The sequence below is a fragment of the Saccopteryx bilineata genome, chromosome 10 (genome assembly GCF_036850765.1).
Source record: "Saccopteryx bilineata isolate mSacBil1 chromosome 10, mSacBil1_pri_phased_curated, whole genome shotgun sequence".
NCBI classification, from domain to species: domain Eukaryota; kingdom Metazoa; phylum Chordata; class Mammalia; order Chiroptera; family Emballonuridae; genus Saccopteryx; species Saccopteryx bilineata.
The window spans coordinates 14,012,819-14,027,208 of NC_089499.1; the positions used below are offsets into that span (position 1 = coordinate 14,012,819).

Sequence of the window (14,390 nt, forward strand, 5' to 3'; positions counted from 1 at the left end):
ACTTGATACTTTGTAATCTTGGCCTTCTCTGATGATGTCATAGTTAACAAACCTAGAGCCTTTCTTAGTTCTCCTTCTTCCTACATTACCCGCAGCAAGTCATCCCCTGGATGAATTTCTATTCTGCCCATTCCTGCCTTCTCTGACTTTCATGGCAACACACTAGCTGAATGCAGAGATGTGGGTATAGATGGCATGTTTATGTGATGGGACTTTGGTGATTTGTGTTTATCTATATTGTTTGCCATGTTTTTGTAAAATGGTAAGCTATTTTTCTAAATATAAAATCAACACTAAAAAATAAAAGGGGCCTACAACAGAATTATTACTTATGTTTATCTGCTTTTCATATTTACATTTATTGAAACAGACTTACTGAGGTTGGTGATCTCATTTTGAGCAAACAGGTTCACTGCATGTTTGTGCAATAATTGCAGGAGTCACAGCTTACAATGGATGGAAAGTGAACCTCATTCTTTCACCTCCAACCTTCATTTTAAAAACAAGCCACTTCTGGGCCCTGGCCAGTTGGTTCAGTGGTAGAGCATCGGCTGGCATGTGGAAGTTCCGTGTTTGATTCACAGGGCACACAAGAGAAGTGCCCATCTGCTTCTGCACCCTTCTCCTTCTCCTTCCTCTCTATCTCTCTCTTCCCCTCCTGCAGCCAAGGCTCCACTGGAGCAAAGTTGGCCCAGGCGCTGAGAATGGCTCCATGGCCTCTGCCTCGGATGCTAGAATTGCTCCAGCTGCAACGGAGCAACGTCTCAAATAGGCAGAACATTGCCCCCTGGTGGGCATGCCGGGTGGATCCCGGTTGGGTACATGTGGGAGTCGGACTGCCTCCCCCCTTCTAACTTCGGAAAAATACTAAATAAATAATAAAAATAAGCCATTTCTCTGGCCTAAAATTAGCCTCCTACCTTATAGTCATGAAAAAAAATCCTTCTTAAAATCTTTCTCTTAGGAGTCTTCAGCCTTTAGGTAAACCATGGTCTTAAAAATATCACTAACCTTCCACAAAATCAAAACTTTACCTGTCAAACACGTATTTATATATGTGTTTATGTGTGTGTGTGTTGGACATAGAGAAAGAGGTTTTTCATATACCCTTTTACTGGTTTTGCCCCTCTCTAAACTGTTCGAGCCATAAAGGGGCAGGATGACATCTTTTAAGGTTCTGAAGTGCACCAGCTCACACAGATCGGAATACTATCAACACGACAACAATTCACAATGGTGGTTTGCCATTTTAAACAGTCACAGGAGAGCTTGCAAAGTTGGCAAGAAGAACTATAAACAATAGCTACAGCTACAAGCAGAAGAATAGAATTCATGTGCAGATTACAACTAAGGGGTCGCAGATAAAAACGGTTACCCACAGTACTGGCAGCACCATCTTGAACACAAAAGCTATTCTGTTGCTAATGTTGGGCACAGGATTAACAACTGTTTCAGATAACTACTACATCAGGAAATAATAACAACAGGCCTTTTAATAAAAGCTGCTTTGTGTCCTACCACAAAGCAAACTTCTATTTGAACTTTCATTCAAGAATAACAAGAACAAGACATATACATGGCACATGAACACTTATTTAAGACATGAAAAGCACTTACAACAGTGCCTGGCAAAATAAGACCTCAATGAACGTTAGCTAGAATTACTATTACTCTGTGACCCTTCCAACAGCCTTATGAAATGGAAATGATCATCATCCCCATTAAGGCTCTTCATCTCCATTAAAGGTGACTGTCAGAAACACACACTAAAATTAGAGGCAGCAGATCCTAATATCAACTAGTCTGAGTCAGGGATAGACTGTCATCATATAAAAAGGTCAACTACGATGTACAATACAGGTACATTCAATACTAAACACCACATATCTAATACAGATTTAACTGCTACTGGAATTGGGACATGAGCTAGGATAGTACTGTGAGTATGAGCCTCACCTTCATTGGTGGATACTTGTGATAAGGAGCTGCCCCTGTGGCCAGTTCAATCGCTGTGATCCCAAAACTCCAGATATCAGCTTTGAAATCATAACCTCGGACCTGTGAAGAACAGAGATGTACTCAATTACTTTTACCACCATAATAGTACTCCTAATTTTTTTATTTATTGACATTTAGAGAAAGAGGAAGGGAGGGAGAGAGAAACACTGATTTGTTGTTCCCCTTATTTATGCATTCATTGGTTGACTCTTGTATGTGCCCTGAACGGGGACCAAACCCATAACCTTCGCAAATCAGGATGATACTCTATCCAGCTGAGCTACCCAGCTACGGCCTAACATATCTAAAATAGGCAAAAGCTAAATATGCTTGGGAACAGGGAGAAGAAGAAAAAAAAAAGAGGTGACTTGAGTGAATGTTCACCAACAATGGGTTAATTATTAAGTATGGTATGTTCACTTAAAGAAATATTATACAGGTAACCTTCTGCCTTGACGGGGCAAGCCCAGGGTTTCGAACCAGCGACCAGAGCGTTCCAGGTTGATGCTTTCTCTACTGCGCCACCACGGGTCAGGCTGGGTGTGAATATTTTTAAAGCTGTTGGTATGAATATATTGCCAAATTCCTCTCCTCTTATACTGTCACCAGCTCATTATATAACTAAGTAGTTTAATTTTCTATTCTAAGCAATAAATATGGAGGAAAAATAGATTTGGAGAATATATGAGACCTAAAATAAAAACTCCATATTGTGTGCTGTCTGGACCCCATTTGGTAAATAGGAGGGCCTCTAATAACCTAAGTGCAAATTCCCCTCCCCTCTCTGTGCCTGAGGATACGGTCCCCTAGCCCAACAACCCTACTTATCAAATGGACCAGGTACAATTCCAGCTTATTCTGAGTAGCAGGTGTCCGCTACCTGCCAGCCCTTGGAATTATTCAAATGAGCCAATCATATCTTCACAAGGAAACCAAGGGGCATTTCACTCTCTTGATACCACAAAACCTGTCCCCCACAGCAGCTGTTCGGGCTCTTCCTGAAGGCAAGCCTGTGTGGTGGGCAGTGTCCTCCTCTCCACAGCTATGTAGGTTTGCCACTAACAAATTGCTATCCATCTCATCGGTCCAGTGTCAGGTGTTGTGTTCAACCATCCACATGACCCTACTGTGGGAATCCTTCCCTCATCAACAGGGAAAATAAAGGCATTTATGTAACAGAGCGAAAAGGAAATTGTTTTACATACTGAGTTTGATAGACAAATAAGACATTTCTTCAAAACACGTCCAGAGGGTTAGAAATAACTATCCAAAGGCTTGGATTGGATACAATTTAGAAATAATTAGTAAGTGGGAAGCAAAGAGAATATCCAATGAGTATGTCAGAGAAGAGAAGAGTTCAAGAACAAGGCCCTAGAAAGCAGTGTCCTTTGCAGTAGAAGGAAAGCCAGAGAAGAAGTTAAAGAACTGGCCTAACAAGCAGAAAAGATCAGAAAACGACACTTGGACAGGTAAGGAAGGGAAAGGTGGGAATGGCCACCAGTGCCAAATGCCACAGAGAGGACAAGATGAGAAATGAGAACTGGTTTTGAGATTTAACAGTTTCCATAAGGTGATGGGTGAGTGACATCAGACTGCTGCTGTCTGAGAGCAAACAGGAAATGGGCACGTGGAGAAAACCAGTCCCTCCAGAACCACAACAGCAAGACTGTGTGTAAAATGATCAGGTCATTTAATGCGTACTAAGGTATAAACCCTTAGTTTCATACATCCTCTGTAAAGTTCTGTTTGTTTTTTATAAGGGAGGATGAAAGTCTTAACCGAGAAACAGACATGTATTTCCTGAAGCTAACTAGTACTGTACACTAAACAAAGGCAAACACTGCTCGGTTTTTTCCATTTCATAACAACAGCCTAAACCATTTAAAAAAGACACAGTGGCCCTGGCCGGTTGGCTCAGCGGTAGAGCATCGGCCTGGCGTGTGGGGGACCCGGGTTCAATTCCCGGCCAGGGTACATAGGAGAAGCACCCATTTGCTTCTCCACCCCCACCCCCTCCTTCCTCTCTGTCTCTCTCTTCCCCTCCCGCAGCCAAGGCTCCATTGGAGCAAAGATGGCCCGGGCGCTGGGGATGGCTCCTTGGCCTCTGCCTCAGGCGCTAGAGTGGCTCTGGTCGCGGCAGAGCGTCGCCCCCTGGTGGGCAGAGCTTCGCCCCTGGTGGGCGTGCCGGGTGGATCCCAGTTGGGCGCATGCAGGAATCTGTCTGACTGTCTTTCCCCGTTTCCAGCTTCAGAAAAAATACAACTAAATAAATTAATTAATTAATTAAAAACAAACAAACAAAAAAGACACAGTACCTGTTCCATGACCTCAGGTGCCATCCAGCAAGGGGTTCCAACAAAGGTCTTTCTCACTTTATTTCGGGTGATATCACCACCAGTTGCTAAAAAAGCACTAACACCAAAGTCTGAAATAGAATACAACAGCCGCAAGGCATTAAAAAGAACAGTTAGCAACATAAATGAAAAGTTCTATATACAAACAGCATGACATCTTCCTTCTGTTGAGTGTGTGTGTGTGTGTGTGAACAAAGGAAGTCTTATTCGGGTAGAGAAAAAGAAAGAGGCCAGGACGCGGCGCCACTGTGCAAGAAACAAGAAGTATACATCCGAGTGGACAGGCCAGCTCGAGTGAGTTCCTGCCACCGCTTCATTTCTAGACTAAGTTAAAACCCAGCTTATCAGGTCCTTCATTCCACTCCTCTTTACCCCCACACACCATCATCAGCATCTCAGGTTCACCTCCTTGCTCCACTCCATTCTTTCATTTTATCTTCCCAGAATGAAACTCTCTGCCCCTTAAACAATAATTCCCCAATGCCCCTCCTCCTGTCCCTGGCAACCAGCATTCTGCTTTCCATCTCTAGATTTTGACTACTCTAAGTGGCTCATAGAAGTGGAGTCATACAGTATTTTTCTATTTATAACTGTCTTACCTAATTTAGCATATTTTCCTCAAGGTTCATCTGTGTCATACGCAGTATGTCAGAATTTTCTTCCTTTATAAATTGAATACAGTAATGATCCATTTTATGTATGCACAAACCACATTTTGTGTATTGAGTCATCCACTGATGAACATTTGGTTTGCTTCCAGGATTCAGCCACTGTGAATAATGCTGCTACAAAAATGGGTCTGCAAATACCTGTTTGATTCCCTACTTTCAGTTCTTTGGTGCTACGTACCCAAAAGTCAAACTGCTGGATCAGACAGTATTTTTAAGTATTTGAGGAACTGCCATACTGTTTTGCACTGCAAGCTCTACCATTTTACACTTCCACTAAGAGTGAACAGGATGTTAATTTCTCCATATCCTTGCTATTTTCTGGGGGTTTTATTTTGTTTTGTTTTGACAATAGTAATCCTGGCAGGGGAGAGGTGGTATCTCCTTGGATTTTTTTTTTAATTTAGAGAGAAAGAGGAAGGGAAAGAGAGAAACATTAATTTGTTGTTCCACTTATTTACGTATTCATTGGTTGATTCTTGTATGTGCCCTGACTGGGGATCAAACTTGCAACCTTGGCGTATCAGGAAGATGCTCCACCCAACTGAGCAACCTGGCCAGGAGGCCTTTCCTTGTAGTTTTGATTTGCATTTCCCTGATGATTAAGTGATGTTGAGCAGCTTTTTATCTGCTTATTGGCCATTTGTATGTCTTCTTTGGAGAAACGCCTATTCAAGCACGTTTTTAAATACCTTGTTCTTTTGTTGTTAAGTTTTAGTTCTCTGTAAATTCTGGACATTATTAGTATCTTATCATGTATATGACTTGCAAATATTTTCTCCCATTTCATGGGTTGCCTTTTGACTCTATGGTAATGTCTTATGCACAGAAATTTTTAATTTTCAATTTGTCTACTTTTTCTTCTTTGGCATCATTATCTAAGAAATCGCTGCTTAATCCAATGTCATTAAACTTTTGCCCTACGTTTTCTTCTAAGAGTTTCACTGTTTTAGGTCTTATATAGACAGACCTGTGATCCATTTCGAGTGAATTTCGGTATATCGTGTTATGGGTCTTTTTCACGGGAGTATGATTTTTCTCAACACCATCTGTCCTTCCCCCACTGAATGGTCTTGGCACCCTTGTCAACACCATTTTTCACCATATACAGGGTAGGGCAAAAGTAGATTTACAGTTGCGAGTAGGCAAAACAGTTTATTCTTGTATTATTATTTTTGTACTCTTTTTCCATAAGAACAATAGTAAACCTATTTTTGCCACTTCTTGTTTGTGAGGGTTTATTTCTGGGCTTTCTTTTCTATTTTATTGGTCTCTATCTTTATGCCTAAACATACGGTTCTTATTATTGTCATTTTGCATTAAGTTTTGAAAACAGGAAATGTCAATCTTCCAGCTCTGGCCATTCATTTTCAAGACTATTTTTACTATTTGAGGTTAAAATCCTCAGGATTTGGATAGTGACTGCACTGATTCTGTAGATCACCTTGGGTAGCACTGACATTTTAACAATACGGCTATCTCCTCCTTTCTATAATAGTTTGCGTTATGCTACTTGGCTTTTATAAAAGACTTATATGAGTACTGGTTTTCACTAACCAAAAGAAGCCCAAAGAAAATTTTCACTTTAACCAAAAAAGCCATTATACCAATGCAGGTGTTTTTGTGAAAGCAAGTGCCTTAAAGATAACTTTCTGAAAGAGGGCAATATTCTTTAAGCCATTTTGACTTATGAAAAATTTCACTGAAAACCCGTATAGACAGCATGTGGTTGGATCATGTGTTTTTCAGCCACTCTGACAATCTCTGTCTTTTGACTGGAGAATTAATCCATTTGCATTTAGAGCAATTACTGATATGAAGATACATTAGACATTGTGTTATTTATTTTCTTTGTCTTATAGTTTTGTCCCTCATTTCCTGCATTACTTCTTTTGTGTTTAGTTGCTTTTGTTGTAAAAGCTTAATTTTTTTTTCTCATTTTAGTCTATATTCTATAGCTATTTTCTATGTGGCTACCACAGGAATTACATTTACCATTCTACAATTAAAACATTCTAATTTCAATGTATACCAGCTTACCTTCAATACATAGAAAGACTCTTCTCCTTGACAGCCCTGTTCCCACACTTTTTTGTTGATGAAGCCAAAAAATTACATCTTACAACATCGTGTGTTCAAAAACATAAATGAATAATTCTTTTAAATGCATTAGTCCCTTAAATCATGTAGAAAACAAAAACAAGAGCTACAAACCATTGTTACAATAATACTTACAATAACAGCTTTTATACTTGCCCATGTATTTACCTTTATTGGATCTTTATTTCTTCATACTGCCTGGAGTTATTGTCTAGCATCTTTTCATTTCACTTTGCCGGACACTTTGAGCATTTCTTGTAGGACAGGCCTAGTGGAGACATATTCTCTCAGCTTTTATTATTATCTGGGAATGCTTTTTATTCCTCACTTTCATGGAGTTTTACCAGATACAGGACTCTTGGTTGATAATTTTTTTCTTTTAGCACTTGAATATGTTGGCCCACTGCCTTCTGACCTCCAAAGTTTTTGATGAGGAATCTGCTGACAACTTCATTCAGTATCCCTTCTGTGATGAGTCACTTCTCTCTTGCTGCTTTCAAGATTCTTGTCCCTGGCTTTTATAAGTTTGGTTATAATGTATCTCTGTGTAAGTCTTTAAGCATTTTTCTTACTTGGGATATCATTGGGCTTCTTAGATATTTATATTCGTGTCTTACATCAAATTTGGGAAATTTTCAGCCATTATTTCATCAAATACTCTCATTGCCTCTTTCTCTCTTCTCCAGGCTTCCCACAATGTGTATGCTGGTCCACTTACTGGTGTCCAACTAGTTCCTCAGGCTCTGTTCACTTTCCTTCAAGCCTTTTCCTTTCTATTCATCAGATTGCTAATTTCCATTTCCCTATCTTCGAGCTCACCAATTCTTTCTTATGCCAACTCAAATCCACAAGTGACTCTTCCAATGACGTTTTCATTTTACTTCTCTGAGCATCTTCAAAATCGCTGTTTTAAAATCTTTGTCTAGTAGATATGCCTTCAGGTCTTTTTCACTGACCATTTCTGTTGGTTTATGTATTTCTTTTGAATGAGCTGTACTTTGAAGTTTCATTGAATGCCTTTGATTTTTTTGTTGAAAACTGGAGATTTGAATCTAATAATATGGCAACTGTGGAGATCAGATTCTACCCCCTTTCCAAGGTTTGCTGTTTTTTTGTTAATGTTTTTGTGTTTTAGGTTGTTGTAGACTGTGTCTATGTCAAACATCACCTTGAGGTATAAACTTAAGGTCTTCTCAGATCGTTTCTGCACTTTTTCCTTGGCATGTGCAGTCACTTTCCAATTTTCCCTGTAAATGTAGTAGTTTGTTTTTTTTTAAACATTTCTATTTTTTTGAAAGAGAGGAAGGGAGGGAGGGGTAAAGGGAGGAAGAAAGAAAGAGAAAGAAAAACATCGATTTGTTGTTCCACTTATTTATGCATTCATTGGTTGATTCTTGTATTATGTGCCCTGACCAGGGATGGAACCCACAACCTTGGCATATTGGGATCATGCTCCCAACTGACCTACCACCTAAGGCAAATGTAGTTGTTTGTTTACTGTTCCAGGATTAAATGTCTAATTCCAAAAGAGGGAAGAAGAAAAAAATTTTAGAAAGGAAAAAAGGTATTGGCTTGTGAATCCCCCGGAAACCATTTGGGGTGGCAGGGTGCAACCATAATGGATGCCTGCCTCTAATCCTGGCACCTTTGATGTCAGAAGCAGCAATCAGTGATCAGAACACAGATGACTGATATTTGGAGAACAGAAAGCTTTTGTTTTTGGGAATCACACCCATCAGGATTCCTGCTCTGTGCAAATTATTCCAAAAACATATGCAATGTGGCTAATAGGAGAGGAATGAGAGGCTCTGAAATTGACCAAAATAACCAAAATTTAACTTCCAAGATCTTCTCTAGAATTTTCAAGATTTCAAAGGACTATGGAATTGCAAAACAGTTTCAGTAAGTCCTCACTTAACATCAATAGGTTTTGTGACTTCAAGTGAAACAAGGTATAATGAAACAAATTTTACCATAAGCTAACTGATACAAACAAGAATTAAGTTCCTACAGCATCTCATCAATATCATAACAAAATGATGCATAGCATGTTATTCGAGGACCTCACTGTATATCAGACAGATTTTACGACTTCAATTGCTGTCTATGTGGGAAGACAGATTCTTGGTGATTCCTAGTCACCATTTTCCCAGAATCCTCTTTAGTTTTTTTCCACTTCATTTTGCTTCTCTAAGCAATGCAGCACAATTGCCCCATGTTGAATTTACATAAACAGAATCACGTGCTATATACAGGGGTAATCAAAAGTAGTTAATAATAATAAATAACACAATAATTAATAATACAAAAACAAACTCACATACTCACAACTATATACCTACTTTTGCCAACCCCTGTATTCTGACTGGCTTATTTCATTGTCTTTACAATTTATTAATGTTTTTGTATATAGCTGTAATTCTATTCAATTTCATCACTAGACAGTATTCTAATATATATACTAACCACAATTTATCCATTCTATAATATTAATGAAGGGCCTGGGACTGTTTCAAACTTTTAATGCTTATAAGCACCATGAGTTTCTTAGGCCATGCATCTAGAAGCCAAAGTCTTAGAGTATGCATAGCTTTAACTTAATACAGTGTTTGTACTAATTTACAGTCCCACACTCAGAGTATAAAATTTTTCCTTGCTTTATATCAAAACTAACAACTGGTATGTCCTAGTCGGATAGTCCGACTGATTCGAGTGTCACACCAATATACCAAGGTTGCAGGTTCAATATCCAGTCAGGGCACATACAAGATACCAATGAATACGTAAATAAATGGAACCAATCAATGTTTCTCGCTCTCTCTCTTCCTTCCTCTCCTTTAAGATAAAGCAATAAATAAAAATTAAAAAAAACCTAACAACTGGTATTGCTAGAAGTTTTTGCCAGCTCAATCAGTATAACATAATATTCTAATGTTATTCTACTTTGCTTTTAACTGATTACTAGTGAGGCTGAACACCTTGTATTATTACATTTATGTTTTGATGTCTTCATTTGGAACATCTTAAATCTATTTTTAATCAGATTTTTTTCTTAGTAAGTTCTTTATATTCTCTAAATCTGAACCCTTTACCAGTATTCATGCTGCAAATGCCTTCCCTATTCTGTGGTTTGCCTTTTTAATGGGGACAAACTGCTGGTTGCTTCTGTGATGAAAAGAAGCTGCTAATTTTAAGAGTTAAATTTATTGATCTTTTCCTTTCTGTTAAAGCACTATGTGACTAGGTTAAATATTCCCTTACCTTAGGACATGAAAATGTGTGTCGCAGTTATCTTCTAAAGCTAAAGAAAGAACCAAGTTTTGGTGATTATTGTCCTCCTGCCTAGCACCTGACTGCTATTACAGTGTACATGGGACCAAGCTGAGGTTTTCTCAGGTAATCTGCTTGCTCAACAGCCCGGGGTCTGCCATTCTGGATTCTCAGCCTGAAGCAAGGGTTCTTTTACCAGCATAGCAGCACCTTTGGCAGACCCTGGACTCCCACTCTTATCTCTTAGGCTCTGAACCTCCCAAAAGTGCACTTCTACCTGTCAGATGCCTCTTCCTAATTGGCAAATACCCCATCTTTCCCAGTACAGAAGCAGCTCGGAATCACCTTTCTATAGCATATGTATTCTTAAACTCAGTGAGGTTTCTTGACTAGTTCTCCTTTAAAGGAAAGTAACAGAATGCTACAAGAACCCATAGGAGAACCTAATGAGGTAAAAAGAGTGGATAACTAGAAGGTAATGAAGAATGGTCAGAGAAATGTCTACGATCAGAAATGAAGATTGAGTACTGAAGAGTATCTTGAGAGTCAGCAGCAATGTGCCAACATAGGATTCTTGACTAGAAACTAGGTCCAGGGAAGAGAAGAGCAAATTAACGAAGAAAACACAAAGATGAGTAATGTGGTTCCATTGACCATTAAATCAAAAATAAAAAGAAATACTAATTATTACCTGCAATCTGTACTGAGCCATCTTCTCCAAGAAGAATATTTCCAGCTTTCACATCTCTTTAAGAAAAACAAAAGTTACATATTAAAATAACATGTATTCTTTGGAGTCATATAATTTAAGCAACTGTTTACTATATTCACATAACACAGCAATATTTAACTGCTGCATTTTGCATTAAAGGCTATTAAGGCCAATAGTAAAAAATTTTAAATTTTAGTCACTTCTACTAGACTCCAAACATTATAAATAGAAAGCTAGAATAACAACATATAGATTTTTACTATAGTATAAAATCTAGAAAACCCAAGGTGATTAAATATGCGATGTGGATAATAATAGTGGCCAAAAAATTTGACCCTCACCTATTCTACTTTGTTAAATATATTGATTTTTTTTCTACACCTTAATATATAATCAAAAATTTTAAGTGGTCGGTATGTGGTTGAAAACGGGTTATTCAATATACAGATGATGTACTGTTATAGAATTATACCCCTGAAACTTACATACATTTATTAACCAATGTCACCCCAATAAATTCAATAAAATAAAAAAGGTAAAAAGAAATTATTATATGACTGTAACATAAAGATATAAATTATTTAAACATCTTATATTTTATTGGTTACTATAGCAACTCAAGTAATACATGAATATATTCCTGTTATAAAACTAAACATCACTGAAAAAGCCAAAGTCCCTTTTACAACTATTCTCAAGTCTAGTATTTCCTCCAAATTTTCAACCATTATCAGTTGGATTAATGGAATATGTTCTTATAATATAATTGGAGGGAGAGGGTTTCCCAACACAAATGATATCATGCTAACCATTCCAATCTATAACTTGCTTTTCTCATGCAACAACATGTTAGTAGTATCTGGCAAAATTTTAAGTCCTTAAACTCTGTGAGTAGCAAATCCACTTCTTGATAACCTAGAGAAACTCTTACAATGTACAGGAAATGGACTAGGGGGTTCACTGAGCATTTTGGAATAACAACCCCAAATGGTAACAGCCTAGAAAGCCAACAACAGCAGAAAGGTTAAATTAATCCTGTTAATATCCAAGATCTGAACAAAGTCATTCAACATGTTACGGCTTGCAATGCCCTCTAATACAGACACTTTTCAACCATTTTTTTCTCATGGCACAAATATATTAGTTACTAAGGAAAGAAAAGGTCAGTGCCCCTCTTTTTCCTTAGTAATTAGTTTATGTGTACCATGAGGAAAATAATGTTTGAAAACTACTACTCTAATACATACTGCAAAGTGAACAAATCAAACAGAAGTGCACTTTGCATGACACCATTAATATTAAATACAAACACACACACGCACATACACCTTTCCGAATACACCAAACGGACAGCAATGAATAGGTTCCTTTTGTGGAAAGGAGTGAGACTGTAGTCAAGGGGAACTGTGTTTGGATATCTTGTAGGAAAAGACTCATCTATTTATTTTGTAATTAAAAACATGTATAATTAAATAAACAAAAGAGAGCCAGCCCTTGAATCTAGACAAGAAAGAAAAGCAAGGCTAGCTCATGGAGGAAGGCCTCGTTTGGCACAATTCTTTATCCCTTTCCTGTCCATCTTGTTCTCTCCCATCTTTACATATCACCATTCCTTGGTAAACAAGGAACAACAGTTTTCACAACTGTAGGTAGCAGCATCACCATACCAGAGTATGCAATACCTTTCCTGAATATATACTAAAGCATAAGAAAATTATGTTGCTGAGTATTTTGTACTGCTTATAAATACAAACAATTTACAGGACATTTTCCCAGAGGATGACTTACAGTGGAGGCTAACTTACTTTGCTCTACAAACCTGAAGTTTCTGACTCTAGATACTTATGAACAGGAGAAAATTGAGGACATTCCCTTCCCTTGGTGACAAAGACCATTCAACTGAGTCAACCATGAACCTTCAACTCTCTTTTTTTCTGAGCTCATCTGGATGTCACCTAAAACTCAATGGAAAAAACAATGTATAGTTTAGCCACTTCCTTCTCTGTGCTTTACATCAGGTTATAATACAATGTTAATACAGATCATGAAAATATGATCATACTTCTGGGTCTTTCTCATTTCATCATGAGCCATCTCACTTCCTATATCAAAATACATTTCTGTATCACCTGCACTTATTTATTTAGTATTATGATTAGGACATAGAAGCATCTTCCAGATATTCATCAAATAGATTTCAATAAGCATAAAGGACACAGCCTGTCTCAACCTCTTATGGAACTAAGTGTGATATTAAATAAACCCAACAAAACACTAAAATAAAATTTGATTGTTTTCTGGAGAAAATGAAGTATGAAAACAAGCAATGAAACTAAATATCAAAATAAAACTTGATTATGCCCTCCCATCGTGCCAGCTCCTCCTAACTCTGTTCCAAACCTTAAGGTTATAAACCAATACAATGCAGTCAAATAGGACGACCCGAACTACTCATCAATAGGACATCAGTTCAACTGTGGTATATCTATATAACGAAATACTATGAATACTAATGAATATAATATGTGTTAACATGGAGCTATCTCCAAATATAATCTTAAGTGAAGAATATTACAGGTAGCATGTTGCCTTTTTTTTAAAGCAGGAGGAAGAGGAATACACACATTATGTTTATATTGGCCTAAAACCTCTCCACAAGGAGTCACAAGAAAATGGCAAGAAGTGGGTTCCCTTCAGACCACAGTACTAGAGGTTCAGGGAAGACTTGTATTTTTTAGCACAGTTTTAGATTTACATAAAAATTGAGTAGACAGTGTGGAGGAGTTCTCATAACCTAGTATAGTTTCCCCTACTGTTAGCATCTTACATCATTATGGTATTTTTGCCACAATTAACAAACCAGTACTGATGCATTACTATTAACTAAAAGTAAAACTCCAACATTTACTCAGATTTGTTTATACCTAATGCCCGTTTTCTGTTCCAGGGGATCCTATTCAGTATATATATTACATTTAGTTGTTATTTCTACTTAGGCTCCTCTTGCCTGTGATGGTTTCTTTGACTTTCCCTGTTTATGATGACCTTCAGCAGGGTCCCCAAACTTTTTACACAGGGGGCCAGTTCACTGTCCCTCAGACCGTTGGAGAGCCACCACATACAGTGCTCCTCTCACTGATCACCAATGAAAGAGGTGCCCCTTCCGGAAGTGCGGTGGGGGCTGGATAAATGGCCTCAGGGGGCCTCATGCGGCCCACTGTAGTTTGGGGACGCCTGACATTGAGTTTTCAGGAGTAACGATCTAGTGTCCTGTAGGACTCCCATCTA

General features: G+C 38.1%; 1 protein-coding gene across 1 annotated transcript in view; it reads right to left on the reverse strand.

Annotated features, from left to right (window-relative positions):
* Positions 1–14,390, reverse strand: part of OXSR1 (oxidative stress responsive kinase 1) — a 91,277-nt gene that overhangs the window by 27,377 nt on the left and 49,510 nt on the right. Inside the window, exons 5-7 of the mRNA XM_066244626.1 lie at positions 11,082–11,137; positions 4,314–4,423; positions 1,957–2,058 (exon numbers count right to left, since the gene is read on the reverse strand). Of these exons, the coding sequence (XP_066100723.1) occupies positions 1,957–2,058; positions 4,314–4,423; positions 11,082–11,137 (268 nt within the window). The remainder of the gene's footprint in view (positions 1–1,956; positions 2,059–4,313; positions 4,424–11,081; positions 11,138–14,390) is intronic.